Here is a 20,551-nt window from a genome sequence, read left to right on the forward strand (position 1 = left end):
GGGAATCTAAATCTGAACCATTATAATACACTGAAGCAGTTAGGACATGACATTGGATTAGATTTGCTTTGTGAACAGTATCCACTGAAATTAAATTTGATTCAGATAAAACCTTGTGTTCAGTGCTCAAGGTAAAATCAGAGAATCGACCAAAATGTCAAATGTTTCAACCAACTTTTCTAATTCCACTCTTCACCAGCGTTCCTCCCAGATGTGTGAAACTGTCCTCGCATTGACATTCAGGTGCTGAGTGCTGACGAGCTGCAGGTCACTGTCCTGTAACTGACCTCAGATCCCTTGGAGCAGCCGCGAGTGAAGACTCCTCCTTTTTTCAGGAAGGGATCGATAGAGATCCAGAAAGAGATGAACCGCTTCAATAAATCACTGAAGTCAGCTTTAATGTGATGGTGTTTCTGCAGAGGCAGCCAAATAACAAGTCCTATTGCATTAAGAAGCAGGGAAATGATGCACTTTGCTCTAAGTAGGGAACTCAAACACGAGCCGTGTGCCTCAACCCTGTGCTGCTCCAGGCTTTTATGACTCAGTGCTGGCAGCAGCAGATGGCTTCTCATCATGGCTCCAACTTATTTCATTACATCTGGCACAAATGGACGTGTGCCTGTAAACTAACTGGACTGGGTGGTGGTCGGAGGCACATCTGGGACGAGCACAATGTCAAGAAACGTCTTTCATCATTTAGTGCCAAGATGTTGGCACTAAATGAATGTAGCCCAGAGGGAAAGAACGCTGGAGATGAGAAATAACCTGTGAATGTGTGGATTCATGACATTAAAGGTGCAGCACTGGATGAGAGGCCGCGCTGTTCTCAGGCCACTAAGGGGCAGAAAAACTCCACAAGAAGCTCACAAACATGCTGCTCTGTCATCACCCTGTGTTTGTAATGAATGAACAGCGTCTTAACCATCTGAACAACATTGTGTCATTTCTTTGTTTGATGTTTTTCACTGTGGACAAACTCGGGTATTTAAATGATGTGCTGCATTGGAGACGACTTGGCATCTGGATCCTCTGAGGTTCACTTCAGTGTGAGACCAATTGGATCACTGTGGAAGTCTCTGTCCTCACCTGAGGACAGACCTGGAACCTGCCACAGGTGCAGCACAGGTCATCTTAGAGTCAAATAATCATTTACAAGTGTAATTTTGCTTCAATATTTACTTAACATCTGCTATTTTAAATTAATCTAATTTCACATGCAGCTGATGCTCCTAAAGCCAATTAGCACACAGACAGAGAGGTCAGTGTCCTGCTCAAGGACAAGTGGCTCCTAATGGACTTATTAGTGTTGCAGGATTTGAACCGGTGGCCTTCTGTTTGCTGGGCAGCCTGTGCTAACAGACTGAACATGCAGCACATGGAGTCGTGTGGTCAGTATTCATGGAGGGTGCAGCCTGCAGCCACCTGCTGTGAACAGACACATGAGCATTTGTGGAGCAACACGGCACCAGGTTCTGGTCCAGCTGGCAGCAGGAGCCCAGCATACGGCCAGTGCGCACCCTCACACACACACACACACACACACACACACACACACACACACACACACACACACACACACACACACACAGAGTCTGAACGACTCCCAGAAGTGTCAGTCTCCACCTTCTCCCTCACATCCTTATATATTATATGATACAGGTTTAACAGATGCTGCCGTGTGTCTTCCTCCTTAAAGTAAATAAGCAGCACAAACATAGAGGTTCATACGTGTCATCATCATTTTCTGTTGTTCTTGTCAAGGTTATTTAAAAATGAATCATCACCATGTTTCTTTAACATCATCACAACAAACATTTAATTAATGAAATGTGAAATAATGAAGACGTTTGAGGAGCAGCTAGAGGTCGATGCAGCAACGAGTTGCACTTTTAGAGAAAGAGAGTTACAAACATAATAAAATAATATTTAAAACTAAACAGACGTTGTTTCAGAGCAGCTCACGTGTTGGTCTGAGACAAACAGTAAATAAATGAACAGTTAACAACCGAAAATAAACACACTGATGATTTATTAGCTGTTTTTAATAGTTTTTCTTTAATGGTTATACAGATCCTTGAGTCGAGTAACAGAAAGCAGAAGATCCATCTCCAACAATCTTGACAATGTTCAAAAACAGGTAAGGAGATTTTTGTTCAGAAAACCTTTAATCGTTAATAGAATTAGTAGTATGACATATTTCAATAAATATTTAGATATATACAGATACAGCAGAAATGGTACATTCTTTTTTTCTCTTCAAATTGCTTCACATTTTATTGTACAAGCCAAAATATCTGCCATTGTATTTATACTCATGCAAAATATTGTTTCCAGATTAATGAAAAATAAAAAGGATTTGCTTTTCTTTTTTAAAATCCTGCTTGGATGTGCAGTCTTGGATTATAAGCATCGTAATGAGCACTGCGATTTCTGCAAACTACATGGGCGCACTTAGTGCCAATACACAATAGAAGCAAGTAAAGCAAAAATAAGGCCATTCCAACTTGTGCAAAGAAATTAAATAAATAAATAGAATAATAATCATATTTCCTTTAGTTCACAGCAGTTCAGGAGTTTTTTCCTTCTCCCTCAGGGCATCAAATTGCACCATACATACAATAAAATACAGGACAACCAAACAGAATCCTCAAACCCATCAGGGATCATTAATCACAGACAAACCTCAAACCATGCGGCTTCAAATCCCCTTCAGAACCTTTGTTCAGTCTAATAATACAAGCAAACCCAGCGTCTGTGGTGTAAGGAACCAACCCTCCCCCAGCCTCATGGAACAATGAGTAACAGAGACGACAACGCTCTGACATGACTGTGACACGCAACCCGGCCACGACTCTGGATGGGAAGTGGTGGCTGGATGCACGATATGCATCAAGCCCAGTATGGCACCAGTTCTGTGAACACTACAGGAAAATGGGCCGCGCTCTGGCTTTTCCATATTCAGTGTCTATGGCACAAAGACGAGGGGAGATAAACGTTGGCCTGCGTTCGTTCCCCAGCTGAGGTTTGGCCATGATCAGAGAGGGGCATGACAACTCTAGAGGGAACCGCTCAGGCCTGAAGGAGCGTTGCCTAGCAACCCTTCAGTCTGACAACAAAAACAAAAGGTTATAAATGAGAGAATAACATCACCTTGTCTTATTGTTGGGGTTGGATTTGGTCCAGTATCAGGTGGAAAATGTGGTGAAGGAATTAAAACATGGGGAACATTGAAGACGTTTCAGCATTTGGGGCATGGAGTGAACGGCCACTAAGCTTTAATGTGGTACTAGCTGTCCATCATACGGTTGTTTATGGGATGTGTGATCTGATGGAAGAAACAGCCCATCTCATGTCTCCTCTACGTGTCGTGGGCTGTGCTACGAAGCCAAGAGGCTTATTAATATAAGCAAAGTCTACAGCCGTTAAGTTACAGGAAGCTGGATTCATGTCGACATTTGTAGTTTCTGCATCTAAAAACCAGACACAAGGCTTGGATTGGCCTAAACAGCAGCTTTGCTGACTCGGTGTCTACGTCACCTCGTCTACTCTTAAATAGAGCTGCTGTTACGAAAGTCAGCCCTGAGCTGAGTTGTGCTACATATGAAATCATGACATTAAAGCAAGTTCATTTCAGACTCATCCAGCTGCGTTTAAGGAAACATAAAGGCCTTTGATGTGACGTAGGTTTGTAGGTGCTGCATTAAACAACCAGTAAGAGAGATCCCTTTAGTCTGATGAGGATGCACACATTTGGTGGCTAAGGAACAGGACTGGCAGCTGTCTGACCAGACGACCATGCGCATGCCTCCCTTTAAGCTGCCTTTTGTTCCTGGTAGCACTTTGTGCTGCTTGCATAAAACATGAAGAGCAGGCGTGAGTTAACGCATGTTGTGAGCTTATTTCCAACATGCATGTGAATGTTGGCATTCTCCTGTATTTCCTTCCAGAGGTTCTTCGTCTGAAACAAAAGCTGTATGAGCATTGCTCAATGAACTGCTTCCTTTGTGATCATGGCCATGAAAGCTTTTACATCTGAATGATTTATTGACTGAAATGCATAGTTTTTGCTGAATCACTTCTTTTATGGCACTTTCACTTTAAAATTTAAACAGGTTTAAACTCGAACAGAACAAATGTGTGGCATAGCCCTTCAGATCCGCATCGCACTCTGAACTCATTAGAAGCACAATTACTTTTACAGATGGAAACGTTGACTTTGAGGCAGGTTTAAAACAAACCACCAGAAAAACCTGAAACAGTTCAAAAGTAATTATCTGATTGTAGTGTGAAACATCATTAGTTTATCTGATATAATTTAACAAAAATAAAGCATTTTTCCAAACATCATCAAAACCAAGTTGGACTGAGACATTTTCATTGTGACCAACGCTTCAAAGTTGAAGGTTTTAAGTGACCTGAGTCCAGGACGCGCTTCCTGCAGGTCTGAAGTTTGACACATTTTTATTGAGGTTCAGTTTTTTTGTTTCAAACTCTTGACTTGTTGGACGTTGTTAGCAAAGCTCAGCACAAAAGTAGAAAAAGAAAACTATCAGGCTACATCTACTCAACAACTAAACGAGCAGCTCATCGCTGAAGAACACTGGTTGGACCGTCCTGCCGAGCTGGGACCATTTCCTACTGACAGAATGGTTTTCATCTTCTCCCTTATTGTTTTACAGAAAGCACAAAGGTTTGTTCCTGTGAAAATGAATGGCAGTGACGGTGTAGCAGAAAATAGAGTACATCCCTTAAACATCTGGAAACATTTTCTGCATAAACAAAATAACAACAGCAAAAATCCCCAAAAACTAAATTTAACTGAATGAGACTTTCATCATTAACTACTTTTACTGTAAATGTACTTTTTGCAAATTTAACTTGAAACATAAAATAAAACAACACTGATTTAGATCCTGCTCTGTCTTGAGACAGGTGGACACTGTCTTCACTGTGGTTTTAAAATACATATTTACCCACAAGCATAAAAGACTCAGGACACCACAAAAATGGGGGAGCCAAAAGTAAAGACAACATAATTGCATATACCAATTATTGCATAGAGAAGCCCGGTGCAAAGTAAAATAAAGACGCATCATCTGACAGATCATCAAAGCTAAAGACTTGCTGAACAACCAAATCCTGTCCAACAGGGTGGCGACAAAATCAAAGCTCATGTTCCTTTCTATGCTGATGATAATGGCGTAATTTCCCCTAAATGAATGTGAAGTCTGCAGCTACAGTTGGTCATAATGTGAATGAGATGGAAATTAAGGTACAACAGATGTTTTTATCTGTATATTATACAACATATATGGTCTTAGCTGGGGATGGAGGGGGCGTCACATTTAGGAATGGACAAAGCATTAATAAGATGTAAACATGTCTATGTTCAAGTCCCAGTGAACACAATATGGAAAGCAAACGAGGATGTGCGATTTGCTTGGTCCAGGGTCGATTTGCTTTTTCTTCACACAATGAAAATAAATGAATATGCCAAAGATTGAAAGAAGAGGTGCGAGGTCAAACCTCGGCGAGAAGAGAGCGACGCACAGCCACAACATGTTCAGTTGGCACATACATAAAGAACCGAAGTATAGGAGCACGTTGATCACACAGAAATGATATTTTCTGTCTCGCAACCATCAACACTGCTTGTCCAGTGTTTTTGGATTCTTTTTCTTTTTTGCCCAGTCGTCTGATTGACTGCGACAGAGTTTGTGCAGTTCGAGGTTTTAGGGTGTTGGCAGCGGCTCAGCGGGCTGGGGGAGGAAAAGCGCTGACAACTGCTGGCAATACACGTTTGAAGCAAATTTAAATATACACAACGTGACGCTTGCATCACTTTGTTTAATGGAAGCATTGATCCGCCTTCGTTCTTCATTTCCAGATACCTGCCTTTCAAAATAAAATTCATATTTTTCTCATTATGGTAAAGTATATTACACTGCTGTAAGTCTCTCACGTCCCCCACCCGCCCCCACATCACGCTTTTATATAGAATTGTATATCTGTCTTCACACAAAAAAAACTAATTCAGATACAAGACCCTTTACAAGATTCTCAACCTCTCTGTTTGTTCCAATCCATCCACACCCAAACAGTTTATTGGATGCGTCTGCAAAAGTCAGTATTTACTTTTTCATTTTCATCTTTTCATTAATATATTGCCACATTCATAAATCATGCATTTTACTGCATTGCTATTGCACTGGTCCGGATGAATGGGGAGGTGATACGACAGGGAGCAGGGTGGGCTTGGAGACAGGAGAGGAAATCAAATATATATCTCAAACAAAGACTAGTGAGGGTCAGGTGGGACGGCGCCGGTTCCATAGCCACGAAAACGCAACGTATCCTCCTCCAACCGAGGAAGAGGATGAAGGAACAGGACGAGGGAAGCAGGTGCGGAAAAGGGAGCGAGGAGAATTCCTGTTCCTACTGTTTGTTTCTTTGCGTTGTCCTCTTCGCGTCGCCAGCCTCCTCCTCCTCCTCCTCCTCCTCCTCCTCTCCACTACTGCTTGTGGATGTCCTCGCTGCGGATGATCTTGTAAATGATCCAGTAGAAAATGTTAAAAATGAGGAAGACGAGCGGGAAGGCCACGCGGGACACCGTGTCAATGCGCTTGGCCCTGCTGATGAACAGCTTCTTCATCTCCTCGATGCTCTTCTCGGGCGCGGCCGAGGCCGGGGCGTTGTTGTTGTTGCCCTTGATGGCCATGCCGTCCTTGGCCTGCAGGCAGGCGGGGCCCATTCCGTAGCCGGGGAAGCTGAAGCGGCCCTCGCCCGTGTCGTCCTCCTGCAGCACAGAAGCAGAGAGAGACCTTACTGTTGTGTGTGCGAGAACATGCAGGTGGAGGCGGTGACCTGATGGAAACCCGAGACAGCAGATAACTCGTCAGCTTGAATTTGTAGTTGTAGCTCTTGTCGTGGACATCAGGACATGGACCCTTCAGGTCACTCAACCTAATACAACCCTGTATTTTATCATGCTTTATGAAGGTAGTTGCTTGGCCTGAGACTGTGAGGTGAGCTCATTGATGGACAGCTGATGGAGACTGAAGGACTCATAATAATTTATGGACCTTTCTGCAGTTTTACAGGATTCAGACATGTTACTGAATATTCCCACTATGTTCAACACAAAATAACAGGCCACTCTCCCTCGCTTTCTTTTATGTCAGTGTGTGTATTGGCTGGTCTGCTTGAACTGGATTGATTGACATGCGCCGTGCTTCAAGGTTATGTCACGTGTGCTCGGTGAGATACAGACGCACGCTTCCTTATCAGCTTCAGAGACTACAACACAAACAGCGATGGGTGTGCAATAAATACCAAAGCAACAGGCTCCAAAGAGCCTTTAGTTAGAACAATGGCCATGAAATTTAAAATGAGCAAACAAAAGGCTCTCCACTGATTAGGAGCCGTCTCTGCCTGGGATTCGCATTTGGATAAAAGATGGTATCAGAATATTCACGCATGAATGCGACTCGTGGTCCCCGTGGGCCACTGTGTCAGCAGGAGGTCCTCTCAGTGCATTCTGGGTAGAAGAGGGAGCGTTTTGTTATTTGAAAACAAGCACGAACGCAGCCTGAAGCGGGAGAAACTGTCGGCAGCAGAGGAACTTAACGACTGGCGCAAAATCTCTGCAGCGACAACAAATCAACCAGCCAGAGGAGCAAACGGCAGCGGTGATGAGCGTGCAGGAGCGAGAAGCATCTGGTCAATAACCAACCGACCGCGTCGTCAGTGAGACGCGGCGCTACGTGTGACGCGTGCTTGGTATTCATGGCGGCGCCGGACCACCAGGTAGATCCATTTTTAGCCTCCTTTGTCCTCGTTCTGTCCTTGCGTCCACACCGACTCATCTATTACTGGTAATACATGGCCGCACACACACATTAGCCGCGATGCTAGCCGACCTCTGCTCGTCCTTCAGTGACGCTGCTAAACTATTACAGATGCTCTGCTTTATTCTCCCTGCCATGTGATTAATGTGGAGGGCGGAGGGACGTGAGGAGGAGGTGCAATGAGGAGAACAATGAAGGGAGGAGGAAACGACAGGGAGGAGGAGAACAACGGGGGAAGGACAGAGCCCTGCAGCCGTAGCTGCTGCCGTTCTGTCAGACGGCCTCTGTCCAGTCTGTGGACGGACAGATGAGGAGAGGCTCCGTCCTCAATGCACCTTCACTCTCTGCTCCCACGACTGCTCTGCCATAAACTCATCGAACACGTTCATAAAGTTCAGCCAACTCCTAGTAAAACGGTGCCAAAACCTCTAAACCTCTAAACTCTAAACACCAGCAAAACCAAGGAGGTCGTCGTGGATTAAGGGGGTGCAGGAACAGGCTCCTCTCCTCACACTGAGAGGATGCGGATGAGATCACATCCAACCCGGTCTCTGAACGTCTGCCTGGTAAAGAAGCCAACGAAGGCTTCTTCTTCATGACGTTATCACGCCATTCAATGGTCATTATCAGTGGTTACCAGCCCATACGTATGAGCCGGTAGGTGCCCATCTACCTGCTGGCAGCGGTGAATAGGTGCAGTAGGTCGCCGTTCGAATGATCAGCCCATTCGTTATGGGTCATAACATCCGAAGCGGGTGTTCTGTCGCTGTTGTTTTTACTTGTTTGTTTAACTTGTTAGGCCACATTCCTTATGTGTATGTATAACGACAGTAACTTCTGTGATTCTGCTCACCATTGTACTCACTGCCCGCGTCCTCAGCTGCACCTGTTGCAGGTGTACCTAATAAAGTGGCCTGACCTCGCTGGGCTCCAGTTTCTTTGCTTCCACTTGTTGGCAGCTCTGATGGTTTTAGTGTCTAACTATGTCCTTGGTTTTTAACTTTGTAGGCAGAAGCCATTTTATCTGTTTTACTACAGAGATCAGTAGTTAAAACAGCCTCGAGCTGTTTCCTCATGCGCACAAATGCTTGTAATGAAGGCCATTGTTAAGATGTATTCAAACACAGCTCGTCCCCATTTAAATCCTTTACATGTGATTATTCTGGGAGTGTTTTCTTTTGCATGCTTAAAATATTAATGAGCTCCTTTATGTGAAACAGCCTCCGGCTTAAGCTGCTAATTGATGGAGAAGAAATGGATTCCAGAAGAAAACAAAAATACATTCAGTCACTGAGAATAAATAGGATTTAAGATGTAAGAGAGGAAGGTGAGTGGAGGGATGAGAAGAAGAGACAAAGACAGGATTAGAGAGACAGAAGCAAACATGAAGTTGGACAAAAATAATTAACAACGATGAGTCAGAGATGAGTAAAGGAAGAGAAGAGACCTCTCAGCTCCCACATCCATCACATTCCCAGCTCTCCCTCCGCTCATGTGATTAATGGAGCAGATTAGCAGGAATCAGAAAACAAACTGATCTCCGGCAAATATTAGCCTCGTCTGCTTGGTGTGGAGACCCACATCTACATAAAACACGATTCGGAAAAGGTTCCGGCCCAAACTAATGACGGCATCCGTCTCCCCTGAAACAGCGAGAGCGGCCCGCGTTCCGCTCCATGACTCCCCCCAGAAGCAATCCCAGGAGCTGCGGGCGCAGGGAGCCATTCTAAATGTGCCCGGGCTGATCTATTTGCTGGTGGATTCGTGTCAGAGCGCTCCCCCCCTCCTCTGCCCCTCTCCCCTCTGCCTCGCTCCTCGATTAGGGCCATTTGAGGCTTTTTAGGACATTTCAGTATCAATATGTCAGCAGTGAGTGGATTGTGTGCAGCTGAGAGGAATCTTTAAGTAGATGTGAGGTTAAAAAGTGTCCTCTCGCGTCTGCGGTTCTACTTATGAAGACGTTTAAGGACGGACAGGCTGGCGTGTTGGGGAGCTGCTCGCAGCATCTCTCAGCATTCGTTTATGATTTAGGCCGTGAAGTAAAGGATCCATCAGTTTCCACCTGACACTGAATCACCTGTGACTCAGCGATTACTTTGGAGGCGAAGGATGTTGTCCCTCAGTCATGTGTCGACAGCCTTTACTTTACAGCCACGTGGCCACAAGTGGCTCCTCATCTCATTCATCTGGTTCTTTCATACATTCATCAAAAGCAAATGGGACAAAAATATTCAGACACATCCTAAATGAAAGTAACATCCAGACACAAGCAAAGCTCTGATTACACCTGCACTGGAAACATCACACTGATTCATTCCGTGAAGTGAACAACGGACACACTCTGAAGACACAAATGCTGAGATGCACAAATATGTTGTGTAATCAGTGTGAGAAGCGAGAAGCAGCTCAGTTTATTGAATCAATCAGTCCAAGATGTTGAGTCTCAGAGCTTTGAGTCCAGTTCATGTTAAATGGAGCAAAACAAATGTTTTGGGTTCATAATTGTGTTCAGTGTGTTCGTATTTAACAAAGTAAAGGTGTCGCTGAAGTTGTTCTGTGACTGATCAGGAAACAGCCTCCGTGTTTGTTCCACTTCACAGCCGTCCCGTCAGTCTGGAGGTCGTGTTGAGCCTCAGAGCTGGGTGATCGCTCTGCCTGCGCTTCCTTAGGCCTCTTAATCCCTGCTCCCTCTTATCTGCCTTTGTTCCACAAGCTGCCAAACAGCCTGCGAGATCCGGGCGTTTAGAGCCAAGCATCCCGTGGAGCCGCTCCCGCCGGAAGGCGTCTGATCACAGTCCACGGCTGATTGTGGCCCATCGATCACAAGGTGTGTTTGCCAACAGAGAGCCTCGGGGCCTTGAAGGCCTCAGGGCCTTGAAGGCGTCGGGGCCGCGCCGGGCCGCGTCGGGGCCGCGTCGGGGCCGCGTGGGGGCCGCGTGGGGGCCGCGTGGGGGCCGCGTGGGGGCCGCGTCGGGGCCGCGTCGGGGCCGCGTGGGGGCCGCGTCGGGGCCGCGTCGGGGCCGCGTCGGGGCCGCGTCGGGGCCGAGTGGGGGTCTCCGACCGCCTCTTCAAGGCTTCTCCTGTCCCAGCGAGTCACAAACCGACTCTCGTTTGATGCAGATGTGGTGGAGGTGAAGGGGAAACGGAGCGTTTCGCCTCCAGGCTGAATGAAGCTCGGTCTGATGTGATCTGCTGTGATCGTGGGCGCTGGCAGATTTGTAATGTAGGCCAGATATTTGTGATGCGTCTGATTTGGGTGATTGCACCCCAGAACTCACAAACAGTTTATTTCAGTCAACGCCTGTCTGGATCTAAACCTGCTCATCTGCATGCAGGGCTCTGAAATCCGGGAAGACATCTGTGATTGAAACGGAGGCGAGGCAGTAATGTTCCGCTTCCCTTTGATTCCTGAAGGGGCTCTGTGGTTCCCAGCCTGCAGAGCTTGTCTGTGCTAAAGCAGCGGGCTGATGCCAGGCGGGCCCATCCTTCAAGGATGAGTGGTGCTATTGATCTGATCCCTCTGCAGTGGCGCCGCTGCTCCAGCAGGGGGCGCGCGGGCCTCTGCTTTCTCTTCCTTTGTCTCTGGACTTTCAGTGTCGCTAATGAATCAATAAAGCATCACGGTGGAAACCACAGGAATCAGCACAACGGACTGAGACTCATCCAAGTGCTGCAGCATCAGAGGGTGGATGGAACCAACTGGACTCATCAGGGTCGTGCACTGATCACTCACATGGTAAGTTTATGCACAGAAACGAAGGTGCAGGAATGTTGTTCTGATCCGATCTGTTGACTGACAGATGTATTAATTTACCTGCATCTGCACTAATGAGGACTTAATCAAATAAACCACGAAGTGATGCAGAATATTCTTCACTCACTCACTAAAATTCCCCTTAAACTAGTTTATCTTTGCACAGTTAAAACTGTTGTTATTGTTGTGTTATCCTGTTTTTTATGGCTGCTGTGAACAAAACTCCCCTATTGTGGGATGAATAAAATCGCAGCGCATCGTATGGATGCGCTGCGATTTTATGCTTTATCTTTTCTTTGTGCTCAAACTATTACACATCATGAAACCTCTGGACAAAATCTAGTTCCACTGTGTGTCTGTGTGGAGGTTTGCATTTGAACATGAAAAGCTTGTTAAAGCTCAGCTGCCAAAGTGAGGATTCAACGACGTGCACTGAAACACCTTGATGGTGTTTCACAGTTACAAATCAGCTGTTCCTGATATTTTAAAGGGATGAAACACTCAGGCCTAAAATGTGTCTCATTTGCATGTGTATTAAATGAGTTCATCAAAATGAGGCCTGGTGCTGCCAGCTCCGCTCCATGAGGATTAACAGTGATGCAGAATCAAATACATTTGATTACATGTGAACTGTTTTGACTCTAATGCAACAATTATTGGTTTGGTTTCTCTTCTCATCTGTTGCAAACATTCTGCTTCCAGTTTCACCACATTTTGCTGAAACTGAACTGATGGATTCATAACTTACGTATTTCAGGACATGGACTCAGGAAGCCATTTGCTTCAAACCCAGAAACCACAGGTGAGTGTTTCGACCTCAGCTGAACAGACGAGCGTCTTCATTAGCAACACTCAAAACACATAAAATGCTCATGACCTAATTTCACCTCCTGATTTGATCATACGAGTGGAAATAAACAGTAACAAAAAAGAGTGTGTGGAGTGTTTGGTGCCAGATGTGGGTCAGTCCTGAGCCCGCGGTCCCTCGCTCTGCCTCCCTCCTCCTGCTCAGTGGCTCAGAGACATAAAGAAAGGGAGCAACAGGGTTCGTGCCTGATCCACCTGAAAGTGCTGCGGCAGCCGGACCTCTAATCTACCTCCTCACCTCCCGTCGCATCTGGGGACCGGGGATTACAACAATGGGATTTAGGATTTATGCTTCTTTATTTATTTTATTTGTTCCCCCATCGGCTCCACGGCGGCTCGTCCTCGCTGTGCTTTTACTGATGTTTACAGTGTGACGGCGTTTTCTACATCTACATTAAAATGATGCTCTTGGCTCTGATCTTTGATGTGTGGTGGTGCAGTGAGTGGTTCTGGTGGTTCTGAGGCTGCGTCAGTGCTTCCATACACTGCTCAGTGTATCAGAGTTGTAGGAAGTAAAGGATTAGTGAGTTATGAGCAGCAAGCGCGACCTCCAGCCTAAGCGTCACTTCTGACCCCATCCTTCACCTCAAACTCAGAGCACCTGACCCCGAATGACCCCTGCAGCACCTCTGAGGACAGAAGGTCGGGCCCGGGTCGGGCCAGACGGCACCACTTCATCAGGTGCAACGCCCCCCTCCTCCCTGACACTCACGCATCGCGTCTCAGCTGCTGCAGACTCCTGGTGGGTGGTTGCGTTTACTTTGTTGCCCTGCACTCACGCGAACACACAAAGGACCCGTTGGACCTCCAGGTTCCCTGCAGGCTTCATACCTTCACCCCGTATGCAACAGAGAAGCTCACGCTGCTAGATTCAAGCGGACAGATCCGATCGACTGATTAATGCTTCAGAGACAAAACCGAGCAAATAAAGATGAAGAAAAAAAGCCCGATACAACTCTGTACCTGTCAGATACTAAATTTATCTGCTGCAGACGTTAAATGAAGCTCATGAATATTTTCAGCTGCTTGTTTTCATGTCAAATCTCCTTCATTCCATCACAAATCATTTTCTTAGACGTTACGACAGCTAATTTGAGGGGGATTTATTTCTTTCTGACTTCACAGTCAAAACTTTAAAATGTTTCCATCAAGGAAAAAACCCACAGATCCTGGTGTGAATTTAAATCCAACACAAACACTGCAGCCGTTTTACTCTACTGTACGTGCTGCTGTCCTTCTCTGTTTGTGTGTTATTGTAAACGTGGAGGCAGGACGTGGGGAACCGGAGCCCCAGCGGAGTTTTACTCACTCATTTTGTTGAGCTGCAGAATGATGCTCCGCGCCAGAAGCCTGTTTGTGTTGAATGATGGCTTCACAGTCAGAACCGAGGGGAGCTTCCTCTCGTCTGCTCCGCATCTGCACCATTATGAGGCTGCGCCGGCTTTGCCCCGTGGCTCAGCCTTTAATCACGCTCAATGCTTTTCCCATCCAACATTGATGCCGCATGTTTCTGCCTATTGATGAGCGCCGCACAAAGACAATATCAAACATGGCGAGAATGCGTCCATGAATGTGAATGTGCATTCTGCTGTTTACAGCGCTGATCATGGCCTCAGCGCCCACCGTACCACCTGAAATGAAGCGACGCAGCAGCGGAGGAACCACAGCAACGCTGCTACAGGTTTAACGTCACGGAACGTAGGCCTCAGGTGGTAGAAACAGGTCTGATCTGCTCAGGATTCACAGCAGCCGACGGAGGAGGAGCTCCTGCTTCGACCGGTCTCTGCTGGTCACAGGACGGGCTCCGCGCGTGAATGGGTGAATGAGGTCATGTGACCCGCGGCTCCGCTCACCTTCATGTGTCGCCGCCTCCGTCGGAAGCGCAGCAGCTCCTTGTGTTGGCGGGCGATGAAGTTGACGGCGGCGTATTCCAGCAGCGCCGAGAAGACGAAGAGCAGACACACGGCCATCCAGATGTCGATGGCCTTCACGTAGGACACCTGAGGCGAGACAGGACACGAGCAGGCGCTGAGTGGAGGACGGGTCCAGTTCAAGTCACAGAACGCCCACAATAAAACCAGCACAAACCCAATGATATCGATCAGAAAAATTGTAAAGGGCGATAATTTAAAGGGAAGGTGAAGGCGGTGAGTGCCCTAAAGATTGATTGATTGAATGTGATCAATAACACAATATAAGCACCAACTGAAAACATTGATTTGTAAATGCTGGACGTCCTTCAGTCAGACTCAAACCCTCTGTGTTTGCTCCTCGCTCACATCCGTTTGTTATTTATGATCAGCAGCAGATTTTGTGTTGATGCAACTAAACGAGCCGCTAAAAAGTCCGGACAAAACCTTAAACGGACTTCATCACAACGCGCACAGTGACTGTTGACAGCTCAGCTTCAAACATGTGTCTCAATTAAAAGTCATCATCTGTTACGGCGGCGCTCGGCACAGAGGCATAAAGGTGCGCTCAGCGAGAGGCTGTTCACATGACGCGGTAAATGAAGTCCGGCCGGTCCTTGTGCGATCGCTATCTCCACCAGTGCCATTATTCAGTGCATTCACCCCCCTGTCATTACAGCTCTCCATCACAGGCAGTTACAGCGGCCTGAGAGGGAGCGCGGCGGCTGCACAGAGAACGCCCACATTCAGCCTCTGATCCAATGAACGGGGCCTCAGAGCGCGTACACAAGCTAACACGAAGGCACGTATCCTGAACCTGCCAGCCTGGAGCCAGAGGAGCACGGCTGGAGGCCGCAAAGACCTGACGAAGAGCAGGAAAATGCAGCAGGAGGAGCTTTGAGGAGCGTCGGCCGTGAGCTGCTTAAGAACGAGCCTCGAAAGCACGGAAGCTTCTCATGCAGGAAATTGTTTCAGGAAAAAGGTCTGAATTAGCACAAAGCTTCAGCAGCTTTGGTGCAGTTGTCCCAACAGAAAGGAGTCAAGGCCTGGTCCCCAACAAAACCAGCTCCAGCGGGTCAGACCGGGCCCGACCGGGTCATACTGGGTCAGACTGGGTCAGACTGGGTCAGACTGGGCCAGGCCGGGTCAGACTGGGTCATACTGGGTCAACTGGTGTCATACTGGGTCATACTGGGTCATACTGTGTCATACTGGGTCATACTGGGTCATACTGGGCCATACTGTGTCAGACTGGGTCAGACTGGGTCATACTGGGTCAGACTGGGTCAGACTGGGTCATACTGGGCCATACTGTGTCATACTGGGTCATACTGGGTCAGACTGGGTCATACTGGGTCATACTGGGTCATACTGGGTCAGACTGGGTCAGACCGGGTCATACCGGGTCAGATCGGCTCATACTGTGTCATACCGGGTCAGGCCGGGCCTCCGTCCTCTGAGGCTGAGGGCTTCTGACGGCAGAGCTGCAGCTTCACAGGACAGTGGCTTCAGCGCCCGGTTTCATGGATCAGAGACGAATCTGGAGCCTCTGAGACACAGCACTGGTCTGAGTTACACATTTCCTTTCTGCCCGACCGACTGCTGACCCGGATGTTGACCTTTGGAATCTCGTTTGGGCCAGAATCAAATGGCCTGCGTGGAGAGTGACGCGCGTGTTTAAAGCTGCTTCTAAGAACCTGATGACGTCAGCGTTCACACCTGTCCCCGCGTTCACACTTCATTACAGCTCGCTCACATACGACAGCGAGCTGCGGCCTGAGGGCGACTCAGCGAAGCCGTCCTGGTTCCACTGCTTCACAGACTCCACAGCCACGCCTCCGTCTTACCGTCCGTCCTCTGTGGCTCATCATCAGACCGTACGCTATCAGTGATGCTCTCGTGTGTGTGTGTGTGTGTGTGTATGTGTGTGTGTGTGCGTGCGTGTGTGTGTGTGTGTGTGTGTGGTGTTGTGTGTGTGTGTGTGTGTGTGTGTGTGTGTGTTTTACGTGGGTGTGAGTGAGTGTGGTGTGTGGGTGGAGTGAGTGGTGTGAGTGGTGTGTGTGTGTGAGTGCGTGTGTGTGTGTGGGTGTGTGAGTGCGTGATGTGTGTGTGTGGGTTGTGGTGTGTGTGTGTGTATGTGTGTGTGGTGCGTGAGTGTGTGTGTTGTGTGTGTGCAGTATGTGTGTGTGTGTGCAGGCGTGCGTTGGTGTTTGTGACGGGTGTGGCGCGTGGGAGCGTGTGTGTGTGTGTGTTTGTGTACGTGCGTGGTGTGCGTGAGTTGTGAGGTGTGTGTGAATGCCGTGTATGCGTGTGTGTGGTGTGTGTGTGTGTTGTGCGTGCGTACGTGGTGTAGTGCGTGTGGGTGTGTGCAGCGTGTGTACGGTAGTGTGTGTGTGTGTGCGCGTGCGTACGTGTGTGTGTGTGTGTGCGTGTTTGTGTACGGGCGTGTGTGCGCGTGCGTGTGTGTGTGTTTGTGTACGGGCGTGTGTGCGCGTGTGCGTGCGTGTGTGTACATGCGTGTGTGTGTGTGTGTGTGTGTGTGCGCGTGCGTACCTGTGTGTATGCGTGTGTGTGTGTGTGTGTGTGTGTGCGCGTGCGTACGTCTGTTTGTGTGTGTGTTTGTGTACGGGCGTGTGTGCGTGTGTGCGTGCGTGTGTGTTTGTGTGCGTGCGTGTGTGTTTGTGTGCGTGCGTGCGTGTGTGGGCGCGAGCGTACGTCTGTTTGTGTGTGTGTTTGTGTACGGGCGTGTGTGCGTGTGTGCGTGCGTGTGTGTTTGTGTGCGTGCGTGTGTGTTTGTGTGCGTGCGTGCGTGTGTGGGCGCGAGCAGCCAGAGCTCAGCTGGGCTGTGTGATCATCAGCTGAACTCACGGTTCGCTTGTTCGATTTCTAGAGCGCACAAAGTACCTACTGTCAACAAACACAGCGCGCGTGTGTGCGTGAGGGATTAAAACATCCCTGGACATCATTACACAATCCCTCTGGCTCATGCAAACCGCCCCCCCCCCCCCCCCCCCAGCTCCTCCTGCTCCTCACCTTGGGCAGAGAGGCTCTGGAGCCGGAGCTCTGTGTGGTCATGGTCAGCACCGTGGTGATGCCCAGACCCACGCGGGCCGGAGCAGCGTCCATGTTGATCCAGAAGGAAACCCAGGACAGGATGACGATGAGCAGCGACGGGATGTACATCTGGATCAGGTAGTAGCCCATCTGACGCTCCAGGTGGAAGCGGGCCTCGATGCAGGTGAATTTACCTGGCGGAGGAGGAGGTCATATTAACCCGTGACGTCACACACTGCTTTACAGCCATCGCTGCCTTTTCCCTTTTTCCTCCGATATGGTTTGAAACTTGGAACTGGAGCCTCTATTGAATGATAATGTCCAATTCTCCAGTAGAAAATGAAAATGAACCTGAACAAAGGCAGAAATGAACCAGAAAGGTTCTGTTCCAGCTATAAACATTAGTTTGTTTAAACCATATTTATTATATGTGATATTTACTGCTCTATATTCATGGAGACAATTACTCTGCAGGCGTTTTTACCGGCGCGTCTCGTTTGGGGTCAGACAGGAAGCAGCTCAGCTTCATTAGCAGTAAAGAATGTGTCCATTCCATTATCTTCTGAAGGAGCAGGTTATGGAATGTCTGAGAAACTGGTGGAAATGATGAGAACAAGAAGGATCCGCTGAGAGAAGGACGAGGCTGCTCACTGATCCGACCCAGAACCGGGTCACTGGAACCGGCCGGCACCAGTGACTCCTGCAGAGGCGATGTTGGACCAGAACCAGCAGCCGGGATCCAACTCAAGAGCTTGGTGGATGTTGTTTATGCATCATGCATCCAACTTGTGTGCGTTTCTCTGTCAACACACGCATCCAGAGCTCTGGCCTCGTTTACGCGACGCTCAGTGCGTGGCTGTTGTTCTCTGTTTGCTGGGACCTGCCACAAGCGCCGTTAGTCCTCGTGAGGCTGCGACGGCGAAGCTTTGTGGGTGTTTGTGCTCGAAGCCTGATGTCGTGTGAGGGGAGAGGGACTCACGGCGGCCGGTCCAGTTTGGGAGCTTCTCCCCCTCAGCTCGCGCTCACCCCTGCTTCGTTCTACTGATACGGTACTTTTGCGCTGAGCGGAGGTGAGTGACAGTGACAGACCCACAGTGGGCGTATTTACATTGCAGTGCAGTAGCAAGCGTAACATTTGCTGTAATGTAATGAGCTCGCTGGGTCTCGTAAAAAACCCACAGGAGAGTCAGCGAGCCATTTAATCAAAGGAGAGCGAAGCAAGGATGAGCGTTACCCCTCAAAGGCCGAAGACGGAGGGGGATCGAAGCGTGGAGACGGACGAGCGCGAGGAGTGATTTAAGGAAATGAGAGGAAGGAGCCGGCGGACGGAGGAGGGAAATGTGATGTCATAGTGAGAGGAGGGGGGTGAGGAGGGGGGGCGAGGACGGGGGAGGGAGGCAGTCGATGGACGTGATGCATCGCTGTGATTCACTCCAGAGCGTTTAAGTGCTGCCCATATTTTCCATCTGATGAGAAGATTGAAATTATTCAGCCGGGTCGAATCTCAGCGTCGGCTTAACTTGAAAAAGGCCTGCGTGAAAATAAACAGGTGGTGGTTTGTGCTTTGTGGGGTCTGAGACTGGGCTCCATCGGGCTCTTTGCTTCATCTGTGGCAGGTGGGGTTTAAACTCTCCGTGTCCTGTGTGTTTGAACCTGTTTAAACACCTCACGTACTCACTGACGCGCGCTGAAACGCAACAAAGGCCATAATGGGTGCTTCAGACAGAGACTTCCCTGTCTGAGTGTTGAGGTGAGGAGCGAGGAACAGAACTAACAAAGACAACAGTCAGTGGGGAGTCACAATAGACGGCAGCTAATGAACTCGAGGGGAGATGACATCCTAATTCGCCTCTGGGCCTGATTGTGAGGCAGCGAGGTGTGAGCGGAGCCCAGAGACGATGTGAGGAAGAGGCCGGAGAGGAAACGCACACAGTCTGACTCCAGCTGGAGCCAGTTCCAGGACGCAGCATGGGCCACAAAGCTTCCAAACTGGATGAATATGAATGGACTGGACGGTGTTCCTAATAAAGTGACCAGTGAGGCTGTGAGCAGTGATGTCATTAAACCTCATCCCCCAATAAATAATAAATACAAGGTAAGAGACTCCGAGAACTGATTGATGCAAACGCCTGGTTCTGTGGGATGGATTTCAAACAGACACTCAGTGTGTGTGTGTGTGTGTGTGTGTGTGTGTGTGTGTGTGTGTGTGTGTGTGTGTGTGTGTGTGTCAAGGCTTTTACTCTGGAGGTGCATCGTTCATCTCCTCAGCGGCGACAGCAGACGTCACCCTCTGACTGAGTGATGGCTCTGAATCCAAACTAATCAGACACACACACACACACACACACACACACACACACACACACTGGCCATGCTGTGGGCTGCGTCGTTTTCTTCTTCCTCTTTCTGCTCTTGAAGCCGGTGACGCAGGATTCCTGCATTTTTCCAACACCGTTTTCTTCAGGTTCTTTGTTTGTTTGTGTATTTTGTGTATTTTGTTTGTTTGTGTATTTTGAGCTGTGGACTGGACAGAAGGATTTCAGCCACACGTGGATCTGAAGGGAGTGTCCTCTCCCCGGTTCCACTGTTTCCTCAGCTTCAGTCTGTTCTGTGCTGGTTTTCGTGTCTTTTCTCTCGTTCCTCGTTTACGTTGCAGTTGTTTTTTTCTTGATAATTGATTTAAATGGATTTTGTGTGTGATTGTTGTGTTTCTGTTTATGGTTCCTCCTTTTTGTGGGTTGGTGCAGCCTCTCGTTTGTCTGTTGGGCTTTTACGTTTTTGTACCTCTGGTGTTTGAATAAGGTACTTTATGTACTGACTGTGTGCTTTTGGGCAAACAGGTCCAAGTCCAGAAAAAAGACGCTGCTTTTTATTTGGTTCTGAGGTTGTGGTTGGAATAAACTTTGCAGCCCGTTGTGCGTTTGTTTGTTTGTGTTTTCACTGTTCACCCACAGTGCAGGAAGGAGCTGCTGCAGGTCGTTCATCAGACTGTACAACATATCACTGCAGTGACACACAACATGGAGCCACACGGTGTATTTGTACCTTGTTTCATACTCAGTGGTATTCACTGGTTGTACTTATACTATCGTTGTCGTGCAATATGAACATTTTACTTC

General features: G+C 48.1%; 1 protein-coding gene across 2 annotated transcripts in view; it reads right to left on the reverse strand.

The window, feature by feature from the left end:
- Positions 1-2,024: 2,024 nt before the first annotated feature.
- The window catches only part of glra1 (glycine receptor, alpha 1), a 62,230-nt gene continuing 43,703 nt past the window's right edge, over positions 2,025-20,551 (reverse strand). For both annotated transcript variants that reach the window (XM_055512426.1, XM_029164872.3), the window contains 3 exons: positions 17,412-17,626; positions 14,322-14,468; positions 2,025-6,796 (listed from right to left, as the gene is read on the reverse strand). In XM_055512426.1, coding sequence (XP_055368401.1) covers positions 6,512-6,796; positions 14,322-14,468; positions 17,412-17,626 — 647 coding nt within the window. In that variant the 3' untranslated portion in view covers positions 2,025-6,511. The remainder of the gene's footprint in view (positions 6,797-14,321; positions 14,469-17,411; positions 17,627-20,551) is intronic.

Source organism: Betta splendens, chromosome 10 (genome assembly GCF_900634795.4).
Source record: "Betta splendens chromosome 10, fBetSpl5.4, whole genome shotgun sequence".
Taxonomy (NCBI): domain Eukaryota; kingdom Metazoa; phylum Chordata; class Actinopteri; order Anabantiformes; family Osphronemidae; genus Betta; species Betta splendens.